We start from the raw sequence: 27,342 nt of genomic DNA, 5'->3' as shown, positions 1-27,342 counted from the left end.
GTTTCTACAATACAATAATATCCTTTCTGTCAGAATAAAACATAGTGATAGAAATTAATTGAATAATAAATGAAGACTTCAGATGCAAAACCCCCCCCAAACAAGTCCATCTGAGATTTTTTTATTTTTATTTTATTTTTATTTTTTTAATGTGCATTTTTATCAGATTTCTATGAAAATAACACTGGGCATTTTTGAAAATAAGGCATTTAATAACTCACTAATAGCCTTGTCATTGCCAAAAAGTGAGATTACTGAACATATAGGAGCCTGATAAAAAATACTTATTTAAAAGAAAATATCTCTGGAAAATCAGAGGTTTTTGCGTGAAGTCCTCAAATATTAAACCTATGAAAAGTATTCAAATTGTCATAGTGATGAATGTGAAAAAGAATGGTTACCTAACATGTAATGCTAGCCAAAAGTTTACATTAATGATATCAGTAACACTTTATTTTAAGGACCTATTTTCGATATTACTGCAACTGGATGCCTATTAGCAAGCATATTACTAGCATATTGGCTGTTTATTAGTATTTATAAACCACATATTAATGCCTTATTCTGCATGACCATATTTTAGATCCCTTAATCCTACCCCATACCTAAACTTAACAACTACCTTACTAATTATTAATATATTAATATAAGTGTTACCATAATATGTCAGGGTCCGGCCCTGACAGTCATGTCTGTTCTGTCTTTGTTTAATGTATCCTTGTTTGTCTTGTGTCTGAGCACATGGCTTTGTCTTTGTTTTTGTTGGCCATGTGCTCCGCTTGCCCTGCCTCCTGGTTTTCCAGTTACTCCACCCCCTTGTTTAGTCCTAGTCTAGTCCTCCTTTACGTGATTGTGTCCACCTGATCCTCATGTGCTCAGCTCCTTTATATTGTGCCCCTTTCCCTCATGTCTCTGCTGGTTCATTGCGTTAGCTCCTTGTGTGCAAGAGAATTCATTGTCAGTCAACTAGTCGTATTAGTAGTGTTGTTTTTTACTCTCCTTGTCAGTCTGACTTTGCATTTAGTTCTCTTGAAGATTATTAGGATTTCTTTGCTTTTATTATTTTGCTCTAGTCTAGTTAATGTATTTATTTTTTATCTAGTTTTCTCTAGCCTTTAGTTTGGCTTCTTTCTTATTTTGTTGCTTGTTGTTCTGTCTTGTGGTCTTGTGTTGTGTTTGTTCCTGTTCAGTGTCCTGATTCCCCCTGGCTGCTGTTCTCGAGACCTGGCTATCTGACTGGACTGGTTTCACTACAGCTCAAATTATCAAGCTCTGGTTGCTCAAGCTGCAGTGATCTCATTGACTGGTGCTTCTCTATCTCCTTTGTTCTCCAGCCAAGCTTTGTCCAGGTCTGACTTCAGCCATCCTCCTGTTCTCCAGCAGACTGCCCTTTCCTACTGTTTGGACTCTCACTTCAGCCCTGTTAATCCCAGTCTTGTCCATAAATGTCACTCCCTTGATAATTCTGCATCTGGCTCTCTCTCTCTAGTAAACTACTGTGACACAACCCTGACATAATGAACCAGCCTTCACCAGACCCAGCAGAATGAGTCTTAAAATTGTTCCACCTACTGCAGAAGGGAGATTGCTACTCCAACGGACAGTGGCATTGCTTCGTCAGCAGGGCCTGGATCCACGGAGCTTTGATCAATTCTTTTGGACCATGGATAGGGGCCTAGAATATGATGACGCAGTCCTGAAGGAGGTCTTCAACCTCGTTCTGGATCACCCCCTGCCACAATGGGAGATGGAGCAATTGCACGTTTTGAATTTTTGTGATTTCTCCCAGTATGTGCATCACGGTAAAGACTGGCAGATCCTTAACCCTCCGGAGGATGTCTGCAGCGACCAGCCTGCCCTCTTTCCTCCGAATCAAGTCCACGATCATTTTCTGACTCCCACTGAGAAACGAAGGAACAGAAGAAAGAGGGCGGCTCGAGTTGCTGCATCTGCCAGTGAGTCCTCAGTGTCGGCTCCAGCCCCTGAGCCCATCTATAGCAACCAACCTGTTTCTCTACCTACGCTGAGTCAAGTCCCAGATCATCTTCTGACTCCAAAGAAGAAGTGTAAGTCGAGAAGGAAGAGAGCAGCCCAGAACACTGCATCAGGTCCAGAGCCGGTCGAGTCTGCTCCTGCCAGTCCAGAGCCAGTCGAGTTCACACCAGTCACCCCTTAGTCTGTCGAGTCTGCCCAAGTTATCCTAGAGTCTGTCAAGTCCGTCCAAATCCTCCCAGAGTGGGTCAAGGTATCTTCAGTCATTCCTGAGTTGATTGAGAGGGTTGCAGTCACGCCAGAAGCGGCCAATCATGCACCTTTGAGTCCTCAAAGACGTAAAAGGAGGGCACATATTGTGCAGTCAAATGCTCTTCTTTCAGAGGTCCCCAAGCACATTGGTCCAGGAGGACCTGAGTCCAGAGGTTTCAGATCCATTGGCCCAGGAGGGCCCGAGTCAGGTCCCCTTGAGTTTTGTGGTTCCAGAGGACCCGATTCTGATGGTCCCTATCCCAGTGGTCCAGGAGGACCAGAATCAGGAGAGCTCAAACCCATTGGTCCAGGAGGGCTTGTATCCGAATCAGAATCAGAATGAGCTTTATTGGCCAAGTATGTTTACACATACGAGGAATTTGTTTTAGTGACAGAAGCTCCACAGTGCAACAGAGAGACAGCAACAGGACAGGACACAGATAATAAAGAATAATACAAATATCCAAATAGGCAATGTACAAAAACAGCAAAAACACAATATATAATATAGACAATTATGTGTGTACAGGTCTGATATGTGCAAATTTGAAAAAAAAAAAAAAAAAGATAAATAAAAAAGTAAGCAAGTGTGGTGAATAAATAATAGAGTTGTGTGTTCCGTGTTTTATTGTCAAATGTTCATGAGATGGATTGCCTGAGGGAAGAAACTGTTTCTATGTCTGGTCGTTCTGGTTCTCAGAGCTCTGTAGCGTCGACCAGACGGTAACAGTTCAAAGAGGGAGTGTGCTGGATGTGAGGGGTCCAGAGTGATTTTACCAGCCCTTTTGCTCACTCTGGATGAGTACAGTTCTTGGAGAGTGGGGAGGGTTGTACCAATGATTCGCTCAGCAGTCCGGACTACTCACCGTAGTCTTCTGAGGTCAGATTTGGTAGCTGAGCTGAACCAGACAGTTATTGAAGTGCAGAGGACAGATTCAATGATGGCAGAGTAGAATTGTATCAGCAGCTCCTGTGGCAGGTTGAACTTCCTCAGCTGGTGAAGGAAGTACAACCTCTGCTGGGCCTTTTTCACAATAGAGTCAATGTGATTGTCCCACTTCAGGTCCTGAGAGATGGTGGTGCCCAGGAATCTGAATGACTCCACTGTTGTTACAGTGCTGTTCATGATGGTGAGTGGGGGGAGTGCAGGGGGATTTCTCCTGAAGTCCACGATCATCTCCACAGTTTTGAGCGTGTTCAGCTCCAGGTTGTTAAGACTGCACCATACAGCCAGCTCCTTAACCTCATGTCTGTAAGCAGACTTGTCACCATCCTGAATAAGGCCGATCAGTGTGGTGCCGTCTGCAAACTTCAGGAGCTTGACAGTGGGGTCTTTAGATGTGCAGTCGTTGGTGTAGAGGGAGAAGAGCAGTGGGGAGAGAACGCAGCCCTGAGGAGCTCCAGTGCTGATGGTGTGGGTGCTGGATGTGGATTTACCAAGCTTTACTAACTGCTGTCTGTCTGTCAGGAAGCTGGTGATCCACTGACAGACGGAGGTGGGGACGGAGAGTTGAGACAGTTTATTCTGAAGGGTGTCTGTGATGATGGTGTTATCAAGAGGCCCACAGTCCAGAGGTCCAGGAGAGTCTGAGTCAAGAGGTCGCTAATCCTGTGGTCCAGGAGGACCCGACTCAGTTGGTCCTGTATTCAGTGGTTCCAGAGGTATACAGTCTGGAACCAACCCCTAAGCCGCCTACTCCACCAGCTAAGCCTGTGTTGAAGGAATCTGAAACAGCACCATCTGAATTATTAATGAGACCTGTTTTGTCCAAGGTGGGCACTCTAATCAACACTGTTGCCTCAACAGAAACTGGTGAACCCCCACCCCCTGTGTTTCCTGGCCACACTGGACCTCCAATCTTTCCTCCCCACCTGCCCCCCCAGTTGGTAGACCCTTTGTCCCTGATTAACCCAGTTTTCCCTAGGACTCCTTCACCCAGTGTGGATGCCTGGAGACGTCCATTGGAGGGGGGGGGGGGGGGCACTGTCATGGTCCTGCCATGTGCTCCTCTTGCCCTGCCTCCTGGTTTCCAGTTACCCCACCCCCCTGTTTAGTCCTAGTCTAGTCCTTGTTTATGTGATTGTGTCCACCTGATCCTCATATGCTCAGCTCCTTTATATTCTGCCCTTTTCCCTCATGTCTCTACTGGTTCGTTGCGTTAGCTCCTTGTGTGCAAGAGAATTCATTGTCAGTCAACTAATTGTATTAGTAGTGATTTTTTTACTCTCCTTGTCAGTCTAGCTTTGCATTTAGTTCTCTTGAAGTTTATTAGGATTTCTTTGCTTTTGTTATTTTGCTCAAGTCTAATTAATGTATTTATTTTTGATCTAGTTTTCTCTAGCCTTTATTTTGGCTTTTCTTTATTTTGATTTAGTTTTAGCCAGTTTATATTCCAGTTATCGATTCCTGGAATTTGCCTTTTGGTTCATTCTTTTTGTTTTATTTGCTCTCTGCAGTTTGATTTTTTTCCCCTTTCCAATCATAGTGTGTAGTTAGTGTCTTATTTTTTTGCTTGTTGTTTTGTCTTATGTGTTGTGTTTTGTCTAGTGTTTGTTCCTGTTCGGTGTCCTAATTCCCCCTGGCTGCTGTTCTCAAGACCTGGCTATCTGACTGGACTAGTTTCACTACAGCTCAAAGTATCAAGCTCTGGTTGCTCAAGCTGCTGCCTGATCTCCAGTGGTCTCATTGACTGGTGCTGCTCTATCTCCTTTGTTCTCCAGCCAAGCTTTGTCCAGGTCACTCCCTTGATAATTCTGCATCTGGGTATTGCTCTTGTAAACTGCTGTGACAAAACCCTGACATAATATCTATTATCAACAAATAATATCTACCTTGTAGTAATACATTATGAAGTGTTTCTACAATCCTTTAATATCCTTTCTTTCAGAATAAAACAATATGTAAATGTAAATTATTTAAATAAGAAATAATAAACTTAATTGAAAATGATTCAGTTTGCCAATAATGAATCTGCAAGTGAAGCGGTTACTGAACATGTTATATTAACAAAGTTACTGAAATATGTTTATTTTTGCAGATGATGCCGTTTCTTACAACCCTGCTATATCCTTTCTGCATGCAGTATATAATGTGAATTTATTGAATTTATTGAATATTGAAATCTAATTGGTAAAATATTCATTGCAGAAAAGAATGTAACACTTTTAAACAATCAGACTGGCAAAAAACAAAACATAATAAATATGCAAATGTAAGTCAACCTTGGGTAGGAGCGAATGACGTCAAGCTGGAAGGGCTACACTACACTAATTGAAAGTTATAGTGGAAGATTGTGATTTTTAGGGCCAGAGTTAATTATACCACAGATGATCAGCAGCAGCAGCAGCATCACTGCCACACCTCTGCTGAGAGCACATTGTCTCAGAGGCTGGTGACAGGCTAATAGGCCCCTGCTGCCCCCTACACACCCATGTCTCAGACCTAACAAGATGCATACAGAGACAAGATACTGTCTGATTACCAGCCAGATGTTGCTATTTTTAAAAGCCACGAAGGATAATGCTCTTTTCTCCTGCAACGTGGGACCGGCTACAAGAGGCTTGATAACACAGGTTTATTTTTAACCATGGTTTTCTTTCTGAAAAGAGTTTAGCATATACATCACAAGCTAATAAATTCTCAAGCAAGTTTCCATTTTTCATTGTACACGACCAATCTAGGCAGCTCATGCAAATTGATTTGCAGGCTACGCCTCGGCAGCAGTAGTTTAGTCTCTGCGCTGAACTGTCTGATGACGGCTGGGCTGCTTTTGGCTGGGTAAGAGACTCAGAACAGTGCAACAAAGCCCCAACCTTGTTCTCTGCCATGAGCCCTTTGATGGCAAATGGAGCTTTTCCTCCAGGCAGAGGCAGGATTTCTTACTGCGCCCCCAAGTATATCAGCATAGGGTGTGAAAAAGAAAAATCACATTCCCTGCTCTAATGAGATAAGGATTGCTTGGAAAAGTCATATGAGCGAGAGACTGTGATTGGGGTGAAACACAGCAGTCTACAAATCTGAGGTTTGTTCTGATTTATGCTTGAAAAAGTGCATCTCAATCTCTTAACAAGGCCTGTGTTATCACCATAATATAAATAATTGGGTATACTTTGTGTGTGCATGTTTAAAAAAATACACTCTAAAAAATGCAGGGTTAAAAACAACCCAGCACTGGGTAAAATATGGACAAACCCAGCGATAGAGTTGTTTTTGACCCAGCGGTTGGGTTACTGCCCAGAAGGTTGGGTTAAACATTTAACTCAACTGTTAGTTGAAAACAACCCAGTCGCTGGGTTTGTCCATATTTAGCCCAGCATTTTTTAGAGTGTACAAATACACTACCAGTCAAAAGATTTTAATGTTTTAAAGAATTCTCTTCTATTCACCAAGCCTGCATTTATTTGATCCAAAGTACAACAAAACAGTAAAATCTGAAAATATTTTTTACTATTTAAAGTAACTGTTTTCTATTTGAATATATTTTAAAATGTAATGTATTCCTATGATTTCAAAACTGAATTTTAGCATCATTACTCCAGTCACATGATCCTTCAGAAATCATTTGAATATTCTAACTTGATTCTCAAAAAACATTATTATTATTATTATTATAGAGTAGAATTTTTTTTCAGGTTTCCTTTTATCTGAAATAGAAATCTTTTGTAACAACATACATGTCTTTATCATCACTTTTGATCAATTTAAAGCATCCTTGCTAAATAAAAAAGTATTAATTTCTATCATTACCCCATTATTAAAAAGAAAATTAAATAAAAAATCATACAGACTCCAAGCTTTGGAATGGTATAGTGTATAATGTTACAAAAGCTTTTTATTTAAAAAAAACAAAAAAAATTTAATATATAAAAAAATCCTGAAAAGTGTACTCAACTGTTTTAAATATTGATGATAATAATAATAATAATAATGTTTCAAAAACACTATTCAGAAATTACCTGGGTTCAAAAAAAGTTTCATCAAATGTTTTATGCTCTGTCGTATATCGAATTATGTGTATCAGCATGTACCCGAACATCATTAGGATAGTTTCCAAAGAGATATGCATATCATACAGGTCTTTTATGAATGAGCCTCTGCCTTTCAGTTCCACCTTGTCATTTCCATTTATCGCAAATTCTGTGCAAATGCCTTTGGTGATGAATGCAAGTGTGAAGTGGAATGATGAGAGGACAGAAACGTTTGTACTTCAACATCAAAAAGTAGCTTCTCGTTTGAAGACCAAACACACAGCATTGGCAACCATAGGGGATTACGCCGCACTCCCCCAGCGGACGCCTCTGATTGACTGCTGGAATATTGACCTTGACCTTCAGAGTTAGATGGAAAAGCTTAGCTTAAGAGAAAGACAGGGTCAAAACAATGATGGTAAACTGCAGGGACAGAACTTCACAGCAAAATGAAACTATTATTAAACATAGATACAAAGACACAGAGCAGAACTGTTGAATTAAATGGTGATGATATCATTTATAATTTTGTCAGAGAGCCATATTTTTTTTAAATTAAACAATTTTTACTTATGTTGAACACCTGAACAGATAATGTTTTAAATAAACAAAATCAATAAAACAAAAATACAACCTAATTTATATACGCTATCATTCAAAAAAAATAATTTTTATTTATCAAAGTGAAGATATGTATAATGTTATAAAAGGTTGATATTTAAAGTAAATGCTATTTTTAAAACTTTCTATTAATTAGGAAACCTGAATGACAGATAATTACAATGAATGAATCACAGTTACCACCAAAATATTAGGCAGCACAACTGTTTTCAACGCTGATAATTAATCATTTGTTCAAGTTTCTTGTGCACCAAATAAGTATATTTAAATAGTTTTTGAAGGACTGAAAACTGGAGTAATGCTGCTGAAATTTCAGCTTTTCCATCAAAGGAATGAATGAATGAATGAATAGAAAGCAGTTAATTTAAAATATTATTAATATTGGAAACATTACTGTTACTGTATTTACAGTATACACTGTAAAAAAAAAAAGTTGAGCCAAATCACATTTTTAAGGCAACCAGCTTCAGCAGATTTTTGAGCTCTCTCAACTTATTTTTGTAGAAGATTCTCAACTTTTTGTTGTATAAACTTAAAACAACAAGTTGAGAAAACTCAAAAATCTACTGAAGCTGGTTGCCTTAATTTCATTTGTATTTTTTTTTACAGTGTACTGTAATCAATAATCGATATATGCATCCAAAAAACAAAAAAATCTTACTGACTGCAAACTGTGTGTGTGTTTGTTTGTTACAAACAAATACACTCTGTATTAATGTGTATACATTTATTAAAGTGTAAGGTATCTGAATTATGGATCCTGCAAAAGATGTGTTAGCAGTTGTCTAGAAATATGCTCGTGTTTTGCAAGGAAGCTCTGTGTGACTCAGCATAAGTTTGTCTGACTGACTCGAAGTCAGTCAAACAAACCACCATTCCTTTCTCTTTTTTTCCCCAGACGTTTTGGTGAATACACACGAAATGACACAGATGTCAAAAACTGACAAAAATGAGAAAACATGCATGTTTGTTTGTCGGCTGTGAAAAATATTCTGCACCTCTAGTGGGGGAAAATAAATGATCTCATGCTAGCTTTTGTCACCCTAGCGTTGAATACCTGTGAGCATAACTGAATGTCTCATTCTGGAAAGATGCACAATCCACAGATTCACTCAGCAATAAAATTGTCTCACTGACAAAAACTCTGCAAGGTATATGCGTATTCTCCCATTCACAAATATATTAAACTCTCTTATTTGCTGAGTAAAGAGATATCATCTGTTATAGGACTAGATGTTCAGAATGGAAATGCACTTTTGTTTATTTAGTCTCTGGCTTGAATCTCACAAATTATCACTGTGCTCATGTCAGTGAAAGCAAAGGCACTGTGGCCCATTGGGAAGCGATAAGAGCCTTAAGCTAATGTTTACAACCAAGATAATTAATAATGATAATAAATAGCAAACCACATGCCCTGTGTACATAAAGACCCCAACTGAGAAACAAAGAGGGAGGGGGGAAACAGAGCTAGCTTTAAACACTAGCTTTAAAACCATTCATTGCCAAAACGTGGCTTGTCCAATCACAAGCTGCAAACCATTTTATAAATGGTGTGTCTGTAAAATTAAAGGCAATTCAGCTCAAGCACAAATAAAGCCCTTGTGGACTCTGCTTGGATAAGTGTTTTTGTCAGACAGTGTTTTCTTTTGCATTTGCAGTCAAGTGAAACTGATTGACAGCAGAAACCTTTTCTGCGAGGTGCACATGCACACGGAGCAGCTGGGACTCTAGATGAGCCTCATACCATCAAACATATTACTCATAAAGGCGTTCTGCTGATGTTGGCACAATATATATATGGAACATAACAGGTTCTGGCCCCTTGTAACTTGGATAGTGCTTGGATTCAAATGTTCAAACACCCGGAATGCATTCAGTTTCACACTATGTAGGTGTGGGAAACACTTTATAATAACTTTGATTGAAACATCATCATTTTCAATGTAATATTTATATTTATCAATATATAGCCATACATAACCATGCATATATTGCAGCATACTGAAAAATGTAAGCACCAGTTTCCCATATAATATAATATCATAATATAATATAATATTTGTAATGAAATGAATCATAAAATGTTGCCAAATTATTGTCTTACTACAAATACATACAATAGAAAGGGTCATAGCTAAAATTGGATTCTACTCATCACAGGCTCCATGACAATATCCTTTGGTTAAAGTTTACTATGTATTATGATTATTTTAAACAAAAGGAAAATCGAAGTGTAAAATACAGTACATGTCCCCTTGAGTCTTTAGTATAGTTGTCAATCAGGATGGGTTAAACTTTGAAATTCCCCCCACAGATAAAGATGTTACATACCTTTCTCAGCAGGCAGCAGATCCTCTCAATATTTCGAAGTCTTTCTCGCTGTTAAGATAAATAAATATCTGTTAAATCTCCCATAACACCTAAAATGCCAATCTCAAGGATAAAACTAGCATCCTTCAGCTGCTAAAATGCTGATGTTATGCATCAAAGAAGCAGGAGTAGTGGAGTAGGTTTTAACTTTAACTAGGTTTAAAAGTGTATATGCATTCACATAATAGGTGTTTGTTGCACAGTTGTTATGGCTTTGACATGCACTGCTGCCTAAGGCTCTTGTCTTCCCTCGGCTCCTGGCCCGTGTTCCCTTGCAAAATCACAGAGCACTATACACTGGCAAGGACATCAAGGGACTTGCATTTAGAAAAACAACTGCCAAGAGGTGGAAAAAACGGCATGTGAAAATGGCATATGGCGATTACATCCAAACATGTATGTTTTGGGGGCAGGAAAAGTGGCGATATCACATGTAATCACATGTGTGAGGTGGAATAAATCTACTTCAACAGAGATCTCAATGCAAAGTCTGAAGACTTCAACCAGGCTAGAGTTTTTTCATCCTAAATTTACTTTCTCTGCATGCTTTTTTTCATATGCACTATGGAATATTTCTTTTCATATTTGAGGCACAAAAAGCAGCAGAACGCAATAGGAGGCATGTATGAACATATGTTAAGGCACAAATAAATCATACACGAGTAACACAGAAGAAAAATGGCAGCACTTTGCCTAAAAGAGCACTGTTCGTCACTTGGCAGGAGGAGTGCATAGATGCTGTTTTCTAACATAAGTCTTAACATACATATTTGATTGCTATTTTTTATATGCATAATTCACACTACTAGCCTGCACATGTAAATAATTAAATAATTTGCACTGTTATTCACTGATCCACAGAACCACCCATAGTGACCACTCCTACTCAGAAATGGCCTTGTTAGTCAGTTTAATCATACACACACACACACACACACACACACACACTAATGATGATGCTGTATTCTTTTCCCAGCATATGTTTTTACATGTACAAATGATTTTCAGACAGGGGAAATTTAATATTTATTTACCTACTTTATTTTTCTTACATTTTATAAAATTATATTATTGTTATTTTTTTTTTTTTTTTTTACAGACTATTCAAAATAGCACATGGGAGACAAACTTTGCAATAACCTAATCTCTCATTTAATATGTGTCCAGGCTCGAATAATATGCAGTATAATATATTGAAGAAAAAAAAGTTGTTTGTTTAATATATTAACATATAATATAATATAATAATTTATACAATTTATACATAATATTATATTATAAACTACATCAGTATATTCATTAAAATGTATATATTACTTATTAAAACTGTTTTACTACAATTATCTTGCAATATATTTATCAAAGATACAAATAATTCCACTAGTAAAAAATGTGGCATTAGACTTATTTGCTGAATTTGAGAAAAGTAATTGATATGCAGCTATTTTCCCAAAGTTTCCTCAGTGTATTTTTAAGCAGTTTTTTCAAGGGTTTGATTGGCAACCTCCCACTCTCTTGTTCCGCACACAGCTGTGTTTCAGAGATTACACCAAACATCCATGAAAGTTACACTCAACTTTACACTCAACTCAACACTCGGCCTATTTTTGGGTCGCACCTCATTTTAGTTCATCCAAATTTGCTTAAGACATTTTTTCACACCGTTCCTCCTCAACAACAGCATGCAAATATATTCCACTGGCAGCCATAGCGTCTAGAGATAACTGCAGCCATATCAGCACTTTTAATTAGCAGGCAATTAGACTCAGCTCCCTTTGAAATATTCGTCAGCACAAATTCTGCCTGACAAGTGCTGGCATACAGTGTAAACAATATATTAAATATAGGACAAAGAGTCAATACAGCAGCAAGAATATTATGTTCTTGAGCCATGGAATCTGCATCATATAAATGGGTAATTCTTGACGGACATACAAATGCAAACACAGCAGTCTGTCATCTCTGTAACACATCTATAATTATGGCATGAAAAGAGCATGAACAGATGTGATAAAAAGCTGAGCCTCGGAATAAACTAATTTTGGTCACTTTAGACACTAGCCAAATTAGGCAGATGCCAACATAGATATGTTGCTATATGTGGCATCTCCTTATACTCAAACCATGAACAAAAATATGTAACGTAAAAACAATTATAACAAAATATGGCTTAGAATGCATTCAATAGGGGTTCATTTGCAGACAGTTTTTGCTGACCACAATCTGTTTTAGAAAACAAAATTCTGAATCATATTAATAATTTTCACTTTTTTTTTACTTTTATGAAAATAGCTTATTGTGTGAATAATTCTGGCTTGTCTAATGTCAAATCTAAAATGGACGTGGTAGGTGATATTGTTACCATAAGTTTTGAATAGTAGACAATTAGCTAATGTTTTATCAATGCTTCCGTAACTCAACTGGTAAAGCTTAGCACTGAGTTTGATTCACAGTGTATTGAATTTTTCTTACTGAGCTGATGTGTTGGATTGCTCATATTGTGCATGCTGATAAACATCTGGATCAAAAAAACTCTTGCAATCATGCAAGCAACATAATGACACTTCTAATTTAGTGTTGTTTTACATTGAAATCAGCCACATGCATGGTAATGTCTATCGAGAACATTAGCATGATAAAATATTAAAAGTTTGTGCACATCAGGCAGCACAGCAGATACAAATTCCATCTAATGAGCTCATAACATTAACATGAAAGATGCCTCGTTTCAACACATAAAGAAAACTCATCAAGGATTATTAGAGGATCTTATAAAAGAATAGCATCAGAAGTGTTTAATTGCTGGAGAATTATGTCTTGAATGCCTCCACAGAATTAGCCAGGCAGTGACAGTCAAGGGCAGTTAAATGCGATGGTTCTGCTAGCTCTTGCTCCCTTATTTATCAGCGATATTAAAGTTTAAAATGTTTAACCCTCACTAATTTTTGTTAAGTTCTATGCTTAAAACAAGAAAAGTGCTATTTTCCAAACAGGATAAGAAAAATTGTTATCTTATGATAACATCTTTAGCAATTTTGGTTTGTGGATGTATCTTGTTTAAAGAATGTTTAGATATTATCTCCAAGAAAACAAGTTGGAAATGGAGTAAACATTTTGAAGTGAATAATCACAGTTTTCTGTTCATAATTCATCTCACTTAATTGCATCTAACATTAAAATGTGTAATAATAATTGCATATTTAATCCCAAAATGAATATACAATCAGCATAAAGATATTACATTTTACATAAAATATAACACAATATAAAATTTCACATACAATTACATAAAATTACTATCAAAGCCAGTCTCACCAATATTGTTAATATGAATAGTGATACTGATACTGTTATTATTTGTATATTTTTACTATAAATTTCTGCTTAAACAGGGGGAAAAACTGCTTGCCAGCGGGGTAAGTAAAATAAACTTAATTCAAGATTCTCTATTCTGTCTCATCGTATGCTAATATCTTCTTACTATCAAGTACTATCAAGGCCAGTCTCACAGTTATCCTTTTTTTTTTTTTACCAATACTGCTGTTTTCCCCCCTCAGTTTCTGAGGAACAAATTAATAATATAGTATGGCTGATCACAGGGTACATGCAGGCTGTGTTGTTTCGACCCAAACAGCATAAGCATAATAAAACATTAGCTACCCTCAGAAATAAAAAAAACAACCCAAAAAACAAAGCTGCATTAATTGTGTGAATTACTGCATCTATATTAACAGCATTAAATGAATTCTCAGCCCTAAAAACTACTCATAAAGAAATAATTTTGCTGTCTGGTTATGAAAAGCACATTAATGCCAGGTGTAAAAGGAGCCTGAGGGACTGAACACCGTGAGTGCAGCAGTACTGTGCAGACTAGAGTCATAAGGGGAGCTCCAATGAGAATCACAGGATGAAGTCCTGACTTCCTCCCAGCTGAAGACTGACAGAAGCCACCAATTAGCCAGGCAGGGTGTTAGATTGACTTGACTGGGTGGTGAGATCAGCTAGGAGGCCATCAATCTTTTAGCACCCCCCACCTTCCAGATCCTCCATAGTTCCCTCCAGTCTGACAGAGGGGTGCATGACATATAGAGCGTGTATCTTTTACTTTGACACTTTGTTGGGAAGACAGCAATAAATTATGAATACAAAAGTTTTGTGTGGCGCGGATACATGACTCAGAAACTTCATCACAGTGCTACTTTCTGAGTGACACAAAGTCCAAAAGACCAAAAATATCTGCATTCGCCTGTGCCTCTTGCTTTGTTTTCTGTCACTACGTAGCCTGGCGAGGTATCGAGCACACACATGTAAATTATTCTGCAATGCTGGCATCTAGATTGACAATGTTGTTCTAAACTTTTGGATAACAGTTGGTGTATCCAAAAAGCTGGAAAAGTTGCTTCAGTTTGAATTCATTAGCGAGATTAAAGCTGCCAGGGCCTCCAGCAGAGGAAAGACAACACATAAGACAGCTGCTCTATGGATTATTCATGCAATGCTGCGGATGACAGGAAATGTTTCAGAGTTTGGGGTAGGGAACACACCTGGTGCCTGCAAAAGATCAGAGGGCTTGCTAAAATATATTCCCACCATAAACAAATAAACACACGCACGCATACAAACTCATTCGTTTCAATGGAAGTGCAGGAAAGGGCAATGAATTAAATGATCAAGTCCATTATTTGCATGACTTACCGCGTGAAGTGGATTGCCCTGATCGATCGGCACCTTGAAGTCTGCCTGAAGCTCATCAAAGGCTGTTATCTGAAAACCCAAACCACCGTATGTCACTTTCACTTTCACTTTCAAAGAAAAAAAGGAACACAATCATTATCATTAGGCTAGACACATGGATTTGCAGTGTTTGCATGATTTTCAAGGATATGCGCTCCTTTTATTACTTTGATTTATCCTCCATTATTTCAGCATCTCATTGGCATAGCAGAAGTAGAGCTGGGTGATACAACTGAAATATGTTGTATACTATTATTAATCATATTATTCAATTCATTTATATACTGTAGAAGGAAATACATAAGACCACATGCGATAAACTTGAATATTACGGATCTTTCTTGATTCTTGAGTTTACAATATCTTGAAATCTTTACTATATCATGAATATCCAGTATATCATGATGGTGGAAATAGTGTTTGATGTGACAAAAATTATACAGATTGCAAAGGCATTTGAAATGATCCCCTTTAGTAAGTGCATTAGAGCAAATAGGGTCTTATGGTGCCGCATGGCTATAGCTCATGCACAATTCAAGAGAAGCCTAAATTAAAGTTAGATCAAATTAGACAAGCTTATTTCCCCTGTTACAAACCAAACTGCCCTCTCCTCCTACACTACCTCTCCCGTAGTATATCAATATTCTCTCAATTCTGTTGGTGACATGAGCAGTAAAAACGGGCTATGCGTTTAACTGCTTTTCTGCTTGACTGTCAAATAAGTGTGTGCGGTGTAACCGCTACATAATCAGAAAAAAAGCATTACATACACATTTAAAATCTGTCCATCCTTTAATAATCACATTTAAACTTGCAGCATGAAAGGGGGATCATTGAACCATATAAGCTACACTAGTGACATATAAATAACTGAACACTTTTTCTAAATGTTGATAAAGCATAAAAACCACTTAAAAGGGGTTCATTTAAAATAAGGCCAGGTTTAAACCTGACAGCAGCATATTAATCTTAATCATAGTTGTAAGAAATTCAAAATGTTCCTGCATATGTTACATGCCTTCCAGAAAGAAAATCAACAAAGAATGTAACATGTGCACATTGCATCCATGTGGAAACATTGCTGTTTCGTTCCCTATGTGACATCAGATTACCCATCTGGGGATTACGTTGTATTGAAAAAAGATGGGCTGACTGGAGAGCTGTACTTGTATATAAAATATACTCATAATGCACGGAATAGAATGGGTTTAAACTCTGTCTCTAATATTTAAAATGATTAGATGTGATTTCCTCAAACATTCTCATATTTGTGACCCTGAACCACAAAACTAATCATTAAGGTCAATATTTTGAAATTGAGATTTATACATAATCTAAAAGCTGAATAAATAATCTTTCCATTGATGTACGACACTATTTGGCTGAGCTACAACTATTTGAAAATCTGGTCTCTGAGGGTTAAAAAAATCTAAATAATGAGAAAATTGCCTTTAAAGTTTTTAGCAATGCATATTACTAATCAAAAAATAAGTTTTTATATATTTACAGTACGAAATATACAAAATATCTTCATGGAACATGATCTTTCCTTAATATCCTAATGACTTTTGGCATAAAAGAAAATTTGATCATTTTGACCCATACAATGTATTGTTGGCTATTGCTACAAATATACCCGTGCTACTTAAGACTGGTTTTCTGGTCCAGGGTCACATTTATCATGATTATAACACATTGTGTTGCCTGTAAGAGGGAACTGGGCTGTGAGAAATTATAGATTTCTTTTTGATTGCCTGCTGTAATATCTACAAATGATATCACACTTGTCCTAATCCATCACCTCATTCTCTAACACTGACCCAATGCCTGTTATTTCCAAAATTGTGTTAATACCACTTCTTAGTGGTATTACCCAAGATTTTGGGGTAGATACCTTCCTAATACACTAGCTTGCGTAAGCCCTTCCTAATACTACTAGCTTGCGTAAGCCAAATGACAAAGCCAACATAGGCTCATTGGAAATTTTGTTGCTCCAAAACTTCATAAACTAACATATACATACAATTCACTCAGATTCCAGCTAAAATTACCGATTGTGGCAGTAAAACAGCCATATCACCCTGTAGCCCAAGACTGGTTGCCTACTGAAGCTAAGCAGGGTTGAGCCTGGTCAGTACCTGGATGGGAGACCTCCTGGGAAAACTAGGTTGCTGCTGGAAGAGGTGTTAGTGAGGCCAGCAGGGGGTGCTCACCCTGCGGTCTGGGTGGGTCCTAGCGCCCCAGTATAGTGATGGGGACACTATACTGTAAAAAGCACCGTCCTTCGGATGAGACGTTAAACCGAGGTCCTGACTCTCTGTGGTCATAAAAAATCCCAGGATGTCCTTCGAAAAAGAGTAGGGGTGTAACCCCGGCATCCTGGCCAAATTTGCCCATTGGCCTCTGACCATCATGGTCTCCTAACCATCCCCATATCTACTGATTGGCTTCATCACTGTCTCCTCTCCACCAATAAGCTGGTGTGTGGTGGGCGTTCTGGCGCACTATGGCTGCCGTCGCATCATCCAGGTGGATGCTGCACATTGGTGGTGGATGAGGAGATACCCCCCTTACTATGTAAAGCGCTTTGAGTGCCTAGAAAAGCGCTATATAAATGTAACGAATTGTTATTATTGTTATTAAAACACCAACAACTTTTATTTCTTTTCACACAAATTAGGATATTGTGAGAGGTACAATATGTATAATGTTATGACAAAACACTATTTTCCATAGTGTATAATTTGTAAACTAATCAATTTTTACATTTGCATCACAACAGATTTCATATGTATGGCTTTTCTGGTGTAGTAAACTTGCTTGGTAGCACCCCCGGTAAGCACTGTAATTGCAATGCAGAGTCACGATAAAATAGCTGAAAAATAGCTGAAAACTATTATTCTTGTAAAAGCAAGCTTTTGCTTACACTACGGGTTAGATTTAGAGTAGGGTTTAGTGTAGGTGGTGTGTTTTTGTTTTCAAATGCATAGCATTAACCTGTTTTTGTGAATAGATGTAACTGAAAATCTAGTCTGTATAGCAAAGATGTTTTGTTCTAAAAGGACTGTATTGGCATTGGCAATATATTGGCATTATTCAAGTCATAGCATGTGTAAGCCTGTTTAACACAGTTCCCCTTGTAGAATAATCAAGTTGTCCTCCAATGTTTAACAAGAGCTCTTCGAAGTACAGTAGCTTGCAGGATTTTTGAATGAAATGTGCCACAATTAGGACAACCACTATACATCTCAATAATACATTTAAACCTTCACAGATGAACGCACCACTGCATTCATAAATCTGTTAAATACTGTTCTAAACTGTGCATCTTTGCCAAATGTTTTGTGGGCACTAATGTGTTGGTTTCCACTGGCTGTGAAAGTGGACTCAAAACATCTGCTGAGGGAGCTTTTGACTCTCAGTGTTAGTTAAATTAATGTGGGGATCATTTCCCCTCAGATGTAGAATAACACACAAATGGAAATATGCAGATTAGGCATCTCATTAGATCCCTTTGAAAAGGATGGCAGATAGATTCAGATAGAAGATAAAGAAAGATAGACTTAGCAGTGTTTGAAAAATTAACTTTTAAAAGGTTCTGTAAGAGATTTCAAGAATTTTGCTATCTTTGCTGGTAGATATTATTTATACCCTAATCACTAATATTATATAATAGTAGATGCTTTTACAGTTTCTTTGTGGAGGGTTCTTAAAAGCATGAAATGTACTTTATAGGATATTGTCCCTGTCTGCTGCTTTTCACACCACAGCTCAAGATAGTCCCCTGGGATTGTGTGCATTTGTGTGGTGCCATCAGCCAATAAGTACTGTCAGCAAGATAATTGTATATATAAATAAGAATTTATGTGAGTTATTAAAAAACAGAATCACTTACAACACAGGATGTTGGCTGAAGGACACTTATCAACAAAATTTCCACTGATATTCAGAATTTCCCAATGTCTTGGCATTCAATAGTCATGATTTAATAATAGGTTTTTAAAGCAGATGCTGCTCTCTTTGATATGTTTGGGTGACATACTGTGTTTCAACATGGCTTAAAAGGACAGTGAAGAAGCTGTCTCATAATGCATTCTCTGCTGAACCTACACTCGAAACCTAAAATGTATTCAATTTGCAGACGTGAAAGAGGGTTGACGTGTCAGGATTTTCCCATTGTGAGCCGATCGAATTAAGTCTATTAAAGATTTAAAAGCTGAAACCGCTGAGGACAGCATTTCTGCCTTCCTCACAAAATAACTGACAAATAAAAGGAACTTCTTTTAGAATAATTCAAGGCCAGTTATTGGAGATAGATTGAGTTGAATGATGTCTTACACAAAGGTCTGGGTCAAATGTGATATCCTCATAATTACCCCTTATTTAACCCTTAAGGCTATAGAGTCTGTTACTATGCAAAAGCAAGCCTAGGGCAAACGAATGTGCTGACCCAAATCTAGAGCAGTCTTGCAGTTCTGTGAATGTGAGCCAGTGCTTTAATGCAGCTTTCCTCAAGGAAGAAAAAAAACAGTGTTACACCTTGCATAAAGTGCACAGACATAAAGGACAGAGTAACATCAAAACAGGTCAGGCACAAACTGCTGCTGGAAAATTACACTGACTGTGGCTTGTACAGTTGAACTATAAGGGGGATTAATGCAAGTATGTGTTTCCTGAAATGGATAAACAGGATCTGAAACAACCCACAAAGGTGTTTTGCCCATTAGAGAGATGGGAAACCCAAAAAAAGGTGTACAAAGACTTCCCTGACACAAGCTGGTGCCACCAAGTCAGGATATGCACCAATGCTGTGAACCAAGTCTAATTTCACTATCAATTTACATTCAAATGATCATCAGTGACTTTTAGATTTGGTGATGTAAGACATGCCAGAGACATTCATAATATCAAGAAGGCTTTGATCTGGTGATGAACAGTTTTGTCTGATGCAGCAACCTCTGCTCTGACACATGCATGCCATTCTGCAGCATATTTTCATAAAGCATATCAAAGATGAAAACACTTACATGCCAGATCGCGAAGAAGATGAGAGAAGCACAGAGGACAAGGGAAAGCATATAGCAAAAGGCAGCGAAAGTGAACATAATGAAGAGAGGAAACTGGAAGGAAAATCTCCGGGAGAGAAGACGGAGCTCGAGCCAAGCTGGACGGAATGAATGCAAGCAGTTACGGGGCATGCAAGAGGGAGAGCATCGTGTCCTTCTTCAAAATATTTGCAACAATGTGTTGCAAACCACGGCTCCAGTTCAGTGCAGTCACTTTGCCATATTCACGAATGAATAAAAAAAGTCCTGTGGTGTGTCGATTTTGCGCGAGTTGCAGCACTGTTGCGCCCTGCGAGATCAGGGCTTTTGTGGACGGTTAAGCAAATGATGCATTAATATTATACTTAGGGTGTCGTCGGCAGTGATAGTCCATTAAAGATGCAGACTGTGCGCGGTGAAGACATTGGAAAAATGCTAAACTTTGAGTTAAAACACTGACACACGGTCCAGGCGATCATTCACCTTCCCAAACCAAAGGCGCGAGAATATAAGCCAGCTAACAGGTGGATTTAAAGAGCTCTCGCTCTCTCTTTGGCTCTCTCTTTCTCTGTCTCTCGCAAATCAGACACTGGGTCAAAGCAGGTCCCACAAAATTACCTGCCATTACTTTTTAAAACAGCGACATGTTAATGAGATGAAAATAAAAACAATTGTACCATTTTATTTAATCACAGTTATAACATTACCACTCACTACCCTTAAAACCAACTGTCCTCTCACCACAACTCATTTCATATAGTTTGCATAATAAACAGAATAGCCTATATGGCTAGTAGTCTTTGTATGTTTTCAGGAATCACAACTATGTCCTGACAGAAAGAAGAGGGTCATTTTAAAAATATTCCTCTTTTATAAGTTTTCACAGCTATAAATATCTCCATCAGAAATTTATAAAATTAGTTAATATCAAAGTCAGCCCTCATCCTGACAGGCCACTTTCCATATTTCATCTGCATTGAGTTAAGAAACATGACTCTGGCTCAGGCGATTTAATAGTTTTTTGTTTCTTTTTTAGTTATGCTTGTTACATAAACTTTCCATAGACTTCCTCTAGACTGTTATGTTCTAGTAGCCTGCAATAATCACTGCAGCGTATCAGTTATAATACTTGATATTATATAAGCTATAGAGAGAGAGAGATAGATAGATAGATAGATAGATAGATAGATAGATAGATAGATAGATAGATAGATAGATAGATAGATAGATAGATAGATAGATAGATAGATAGATAGATAGATAGATAGATAGATAGATAGATAGATAGATAGATAGATAGATAGATAGAGTATTCACACACATAAAATTATTAAGACATACTTTAACAGTATCCTTGTAAGGATAAATTACTTTCTTGCGCCATCTTGCGTTTTGACAGTCTAATGTCAGGCAAATTCAAATTATTTTACTTACATTTTGTATCGTATCCTAACAAACAAAGAGATCGACAGAATTACCGTGTGAATAAATAATGCAGTAAGTAAGTGAATAATTAAACAAATATATAGGCTACACAATCGATTTACAGAACGTATCAGACTCTGAAGGCTATTGTCAGTTTTGCTTATGCTCTCCTGGCAACGGATTATTACAGTAGTTTTGTCTACAGCCTTTAACTCAAATGTACAAAGATCACTGGATCATTTAGCTACGTGATGAACACGAGGTAAGGTTTCGAGGATATATTTGGTCCATATATACAGTCTAACATTTATCTTTTATTTACTACAAAATATTTATAGTCGCGTTGCGATGGGCGCAAGTAGACTAAAATGTTTAAAAAATAAGTCTCATTGAAACATTTGCTCACAATCGGATTAAATAACACTATAAATTAATTCTGAATTCAGTAATTTGTTTCTTAAAAAGTATACTTTAGGCTTACGCCACACGAAGTGAATAGTGTTTTTGAGATCATTTTTTGTGTGCTTAAATAATTAAATGAATTAGCTTATAATTAGCATTATTTCTAAAAATCTCGTGTAGACTAGGCTGTTTTTTCATAGAAATACTTTACTTACAACACAAGCAATAGCCTATAGGCCGTATTTACTTTAAGTTCAAAAAGTACTGCATAGCAGATCATTCCCTTTTTTCCATCTTTTTTCTTTCTTTCTCTTGTTACTTATAGTGAAATGTCACGGTTTCGTGATATGAAGAAACACACCGACTTTGTAGTAGTAGTAGTAGACAACTTTATTATCCCCGTGGGGCAGTTGGGTTTGCAGCACAGTCGCATAGGCACTTTATGACAGGACATCAAACATATAACAACAAACAATTAATCCATACATCAGACACAGACAGACATAACATAAAGAACATGCATCACACCCTACATTACACTATACAGCCAGCTGGACATCTAGCTTATTGACTGATTTAAAGCTTTTATGGCTTGTGGTATAAAAGAGAATTTAGATCTGTTCTTAGTCAGGAAGGGTAGACTAAAACGACGCCCAGATGGCAGTAATTCAAAGTGAGATGCTAGAGGATGAGTATAGTCACATATAATGTTATTTGCCTTTTTCACCAGTCTATCTTTATAAATGTGTTCCATGCTTTGGTGACTCATTCTGGAGTTTTGGAAAAGAGCAGGACTACAAGCCTCACGTTAGACACATTGAGGCTATTCTCACTGAGTAACTATTTCATGAATCAATTTCTCTCCCATAAAGTATTAAAAATTGATTTAACTGCAGTTGAAGTTACTTGTGAATGACAGCTTTTCAATTTTTCGTTTAGTGTTTGAAGCAGTAGAAGCAAAGTGTCAAAGTTTTATTGTGTAGCCTGAATTGTAAATTGAACAGAATTTCTGAGTGGGACATAAAGAGAGACTCTTGAGTCTTAATTTTAAAGCTCTGAGGTTACAGCATTACAGTTAACTGTGAGACTTGTGCTCTGTCTCTAGCCAATGCCAATATTTCAAATCAAGTCAAACTTAATGTCTATGTGTATCCTATGCTTTTATGAATAGGAGTTTTTTTCTTCTACACTACATTAAAATGATACCAATGCTTTTAGATGTGACCTTGACTGGAAATCCCAGTTGCGCTGAATACCTGAACCTCGATACATTGATGCTCCATTTCCACACATCAAAGACATAATGTTTCCTAATGAAAGGAAACGAATGAGATCCTTCCCACGTGAGTCAGGCTTTGATCAGCAACGTCTATCTTTTCAAGCATTAATAAAAGGATCTCTAGTGGCAGCTGTACAAGTGTACATGAAAACTGTCCTATGACTTCATTACAGTAATCACTAATGCTGTAACATCTAAGACACTTTTAACTCTTTCTTTGGAATTTGTCATTAGTTTCTTGGATCATTTTTCAGAATCACTTATATTTATTGGGATGTCCATTTAGAAGCTAATAGGATGTCTGCATCTGAATAGAGCTTTTATCCAAACTTTGGACAGCCCAAGACCTATCACACTGGAAAGAGATGTTTTATGGATGGCATTAATCATGCGAGAAGCATGAGATGCAATTCAGAAAATTCCCTGGAATCATCCATGGGGAGGAAAAAGCAGGGTAAGAGCTACATTATCAATGCTAATAATGTTACTCACTGTTCTTAACTATTCATATAAAGCGGAATTGTTTTTAGTGAAGTGTAGTCAGTGCACCCTATGTTGTTTTAGGTCATGGGTAATTTATCATTTTTTCTAACATACAGTAGGAAACATTTATATTCTGAGAGACAGTCAAAACTTTAATAAACCACATCTTATTGTTTTTTTTTCCCAGCCACAGACAAATGCAGCATCTACCCTTTAACAAAGGTCAGACCATTTCTAGTTCCTGAGTACAGCCCTGACTTTTATAAATATGAATCATCACTGTGCACAGCCACTTTTGGGTAAGGACCAACATGCTTACTGTAGATGCAGTAAGAAAGCAAAAAGATGGGACTGTAGCCATGTTTTAATGCAAATTAATGAACATAAATACACCCTTTGTTCGACTTGAAGGGATGTCTCAAAGTACAACATTTCAAAACTCTTTCAAAACTGAAAGTGAACATGCAGACAGCTAACAGTTTGAACTTTCCCAGCACACAAAAGGGCAATTGAAAGATGCCCAAAGAAAAGGAAAACACAATGGCTATAAATACACAAGAATCTATGTTTTAACAAGAATAATTAACAAGAAACATCTGGAAGAAAAGAGTGAGGAGACAAAACTTGAGCACAGACACAGACAATTGTTTTCTTTTTTTACATATTTACTTGTATTACTTCAGGTCCAGGCCTTTTGTCACAATTATTCACCTAAAACCACCAACAAAATATATCAGGTAGGTACAAGAAATAAGTTTATGGTGACCTGCACCGTTCATGGCTGATAAGATATATCTATGGAATTTCTTAAGGTGTATGTACTGTATATATTCACAGTGCACCGTATGTGAAGAAACATAAAAGCCGTGCTCGAGATGAGGACATTCTTGAAGTCAAGAGTCTGAGCAGCTGGAGACCAGCACTAGACATCTATGACAGAACTGTTTTGCTGGACACAATTTGGAAAGTGTCAAACCATGCTTACATACATGTTGTTATGTGTTGTATTGTTAGTGTTTTCTATTTTGTTTCATTCTAGGAAAGTGTTGAAGCAAATAAAATGATTTTCTTTCCTTCAACACAACCTTATGGCTTTCCATTGAGTATATTTTACAATATTTTGACATTTATTGTTCAGCTTCAGAACTTCACATTGGAGAGGGTTGAATCAGGACAAAATGTCTTGGGCTTCTAACAGTGAAATTTATTTGACCTTTTCTTTGCCTTATTTGTTGGAGGTTCGTCAAATAGATTTTCCTTAATTCCCTGACAAAGACAAATGAAGGTCTTTTCACTGTGCCAAAATTTAATTGCAGGATAGAATAGGGGGCAGTAAAGTATGATCGTGTAGGGAAGAAGTTTGTAATAGTTAATAAAAGAGGAACAGAATCTCTTTCACTCTTCTTGTTTCATCACAATCTGAATTCACCATATACTGTATAATTCATACCCATATAATAAACAAAAGTTCTATTGTAGTCAGTACGTTTTTACACTGAACCGTATAATCCAATAGCAAAATAACTGTTCATAAACTGTTGTTTCATAAAACAAGGATCAAACCCAACTTGCTCTTTAAAGGATTTTAAAGAAACCTATTTGCTTTTGTAAGAATTTCTGTGGTGGGCCATCTGTTGTATTTTTATCTAGGGTAGATTTGCTGCTTATTCATTGTCCATATGCTTCATCCAAAAGGCAGATGAATAATACCCATGAGCTTATCAACACTGTACAGCCTGTATGTTTCCATTGGTATGCATCCATACTTTCTCTGACCTCACACAGCACACTTTGATAATATGTACAGTATACATCATCCTTAACTTGTATCACATTTATGCAGTAGAGATAGATGATATTGTTTCACTCTGATAATGCTATAAAATTTCCATAAAATCTACCCACAGGGTTATACCAGCCCACAGTATCATTCATATTTATAAAGATCACAAATTTGGGGGCCATTAAGGAAACTGTTTAGTCATTTTCACCCCCAACTAAATGTGCTAGAAACCTTTTAGTGTATGCCACTTTTTGCAGTTTTCCTCCTATCATTAAGGGTCATTAAGGACAATGAAATTAATGAATGAGAAAGTGAGACGGGTTGAATAGCGTGTGACTATTTACTCCAGCCTTGTGCAGATACCATTTGGGGGTCTGGGACCACCTGAAGCAATTCGGCATCCTGAAACTAGCACAACACCTTACAGGTGTTACTTATCTGGTGCAAACAGGCCTGGCTGTTTTCTAGCACTTGCCAGAGAGACATTTCAGACTTGCTACGTCACTGCAGTGAGAATGAATGTAAGGACCTTTTGTTTTGTCGGGTGTTTCTGTCTTCTCAAGAAAAAAATATAATGTTGAGTCCAAGTGCACAGATGGAGGTCTTACAGATTCACTTTAGTTGATTTTCTATGGCTTTTTAGGGCATGACCATACATTAAAACATTGTGGAATTTGGCACAAAGGCAACTACATTTTATAGCTACTGGCAATAAAACATGGACATATACCAGCAATCACGATCCTAATCTTTCTCCATACCTAAATCTCAGATGGCCAGACAGCGATTCATCTTTTATGAATTGTTAAAATATTAGCGTCCAGGATGCTGTGAGCGCAACAAGTCAAGTTCTGACTGCAACATACAGAGAAAGAGAAAACGTTGTTGATTTACATAGGCTACAAACTGTAATATAAGTCGGTAAGTGACAGACTTGTCCTTTGACATGATTCGTTCCATCCAAGTAATTAAATTCGTGCAATCTAATCAGTCAAATTTACATGAATCTTTCAAAGCGATTTGTTAACAGGTTCATTGAAAAGAGCCAACTCTTGGCTCCTGATTCATTACTTCCTCCCTGAAATATTGTTAAATAAAAAAGTAAATGCTTTGGAATATAGTGGCGTAAAATTAAAAGTTTCCCAAAATTAAAATAGGCTATTTATTTTTTTTGGTCATATCTTAGCCTATGTAGCCTAACAGCAACAGATATATCAGGGGTGTCAAACTCAGTTCCTGGAGGGCCGCAGCCCTGCAGAGTTTTGTTCCAACCCTGCTCCAACAGGGCCTGAAGGAATTGATTAGCTAGATCAGGTGTGTTTAATTAGGGTTGCATCTAAACTCTGCAGGGCTCCGGCCCTCCAGGAACTGAGTTTGACACCCCTGGATATATGGCTTACGAAACTAAATACTCATGACGTTTCCAATAAACTGTAGTCTATTTCTGTTCAAATCATAGGCTATTGATAAACTTTTTAAATATCCCAGTTGATAAATAAAGAATCAGCAATTCATGAATCATTTAGGCTACTTAATTTATTTCTCAACCTGACCAATAACCAAATAAATGTTTGTTTAAAAATGGATCCTGTTAGGCTGTTTAAACAGAAAGAAAGAAAGAAAAGATCTGTGAAAGTTGTTAATCTGCACAGTTTCTAAGTTTTACAGATTTGATCCATGTAGTCGGTCCTGCATTAAAGGAATGGAGCGGGTCGACAGACATGTAGGCTATTGCCCCGTCCCTGTTTTAAAGGCGTTTTTTTCTCTTCTGTAGTCACATCCCAATCACCAGAGGGAGCCATTTCCAGAGTTCTAGTTCCTGTAGTCAGAAAGTGCAAAACAGTTCTATTAAGGTAAGAAAATCCTGCAGCTGTGTGTGTGTGTGGATGATGAGACTGTGCTGTCCAGTTTTGTAGAAATTTGATCATTTTTCAGTATGATCAGATCTGGGCCTTCAGGGTTACCCAATTTAGTATGCCTGAACAAAT

General features: G+C 37.4%; 1 protein-coding gene across 1 annotated transcript in view; it reads right to left on the bottom strand.

Annotated features, from left to right (window-relative positions):
• LOC306880068 (protein cornichon homolog 3-like) overlaps nt 1–20,042 on the bottom strand; it is a gene marked incomplete at both ends in the record, with an annotated part of 30,505 nt that extends 10,463 nt beyond the window's left edge. The window contains 3 exons of the mRNA XM_079433349.1: nt 10,165–10,212; nt 14,899–14,967; nt 19,965–20,042. Of these exons, the coding sequence (XP_079289475.1) occupies nt 10,165–10,212; nt 14,899–14,967; nt 19,965–20,042 (195 nt within the window). The remainder of the gene's footprint in view (nt 1–10,164; nt 10,213–14,898; nt 14,968–19,964) is intronic.
• Between the last annotated feature and the right edge of the window lie 7,300 nt (nt 20,043–27,342).

The sequence above is a fragment of the Barbus barbus genome, assembly GCF_936440315.1.
Source record: "Barbus barbus genome assembly, chromosome: 14".
NCBI classification, from domain to species: domain Eukaryota; kingdom Metazoa; phylum Chordata; class Actinopteri; order Cypriniformes; family Cyprinidae; genus Barbus; species Barbus barbus.
The sequence above is the reverse complement of the archived record's forward strand: the minus strand, read 5'-3'. Positions and strand labels throughout refer to the sequence as shown.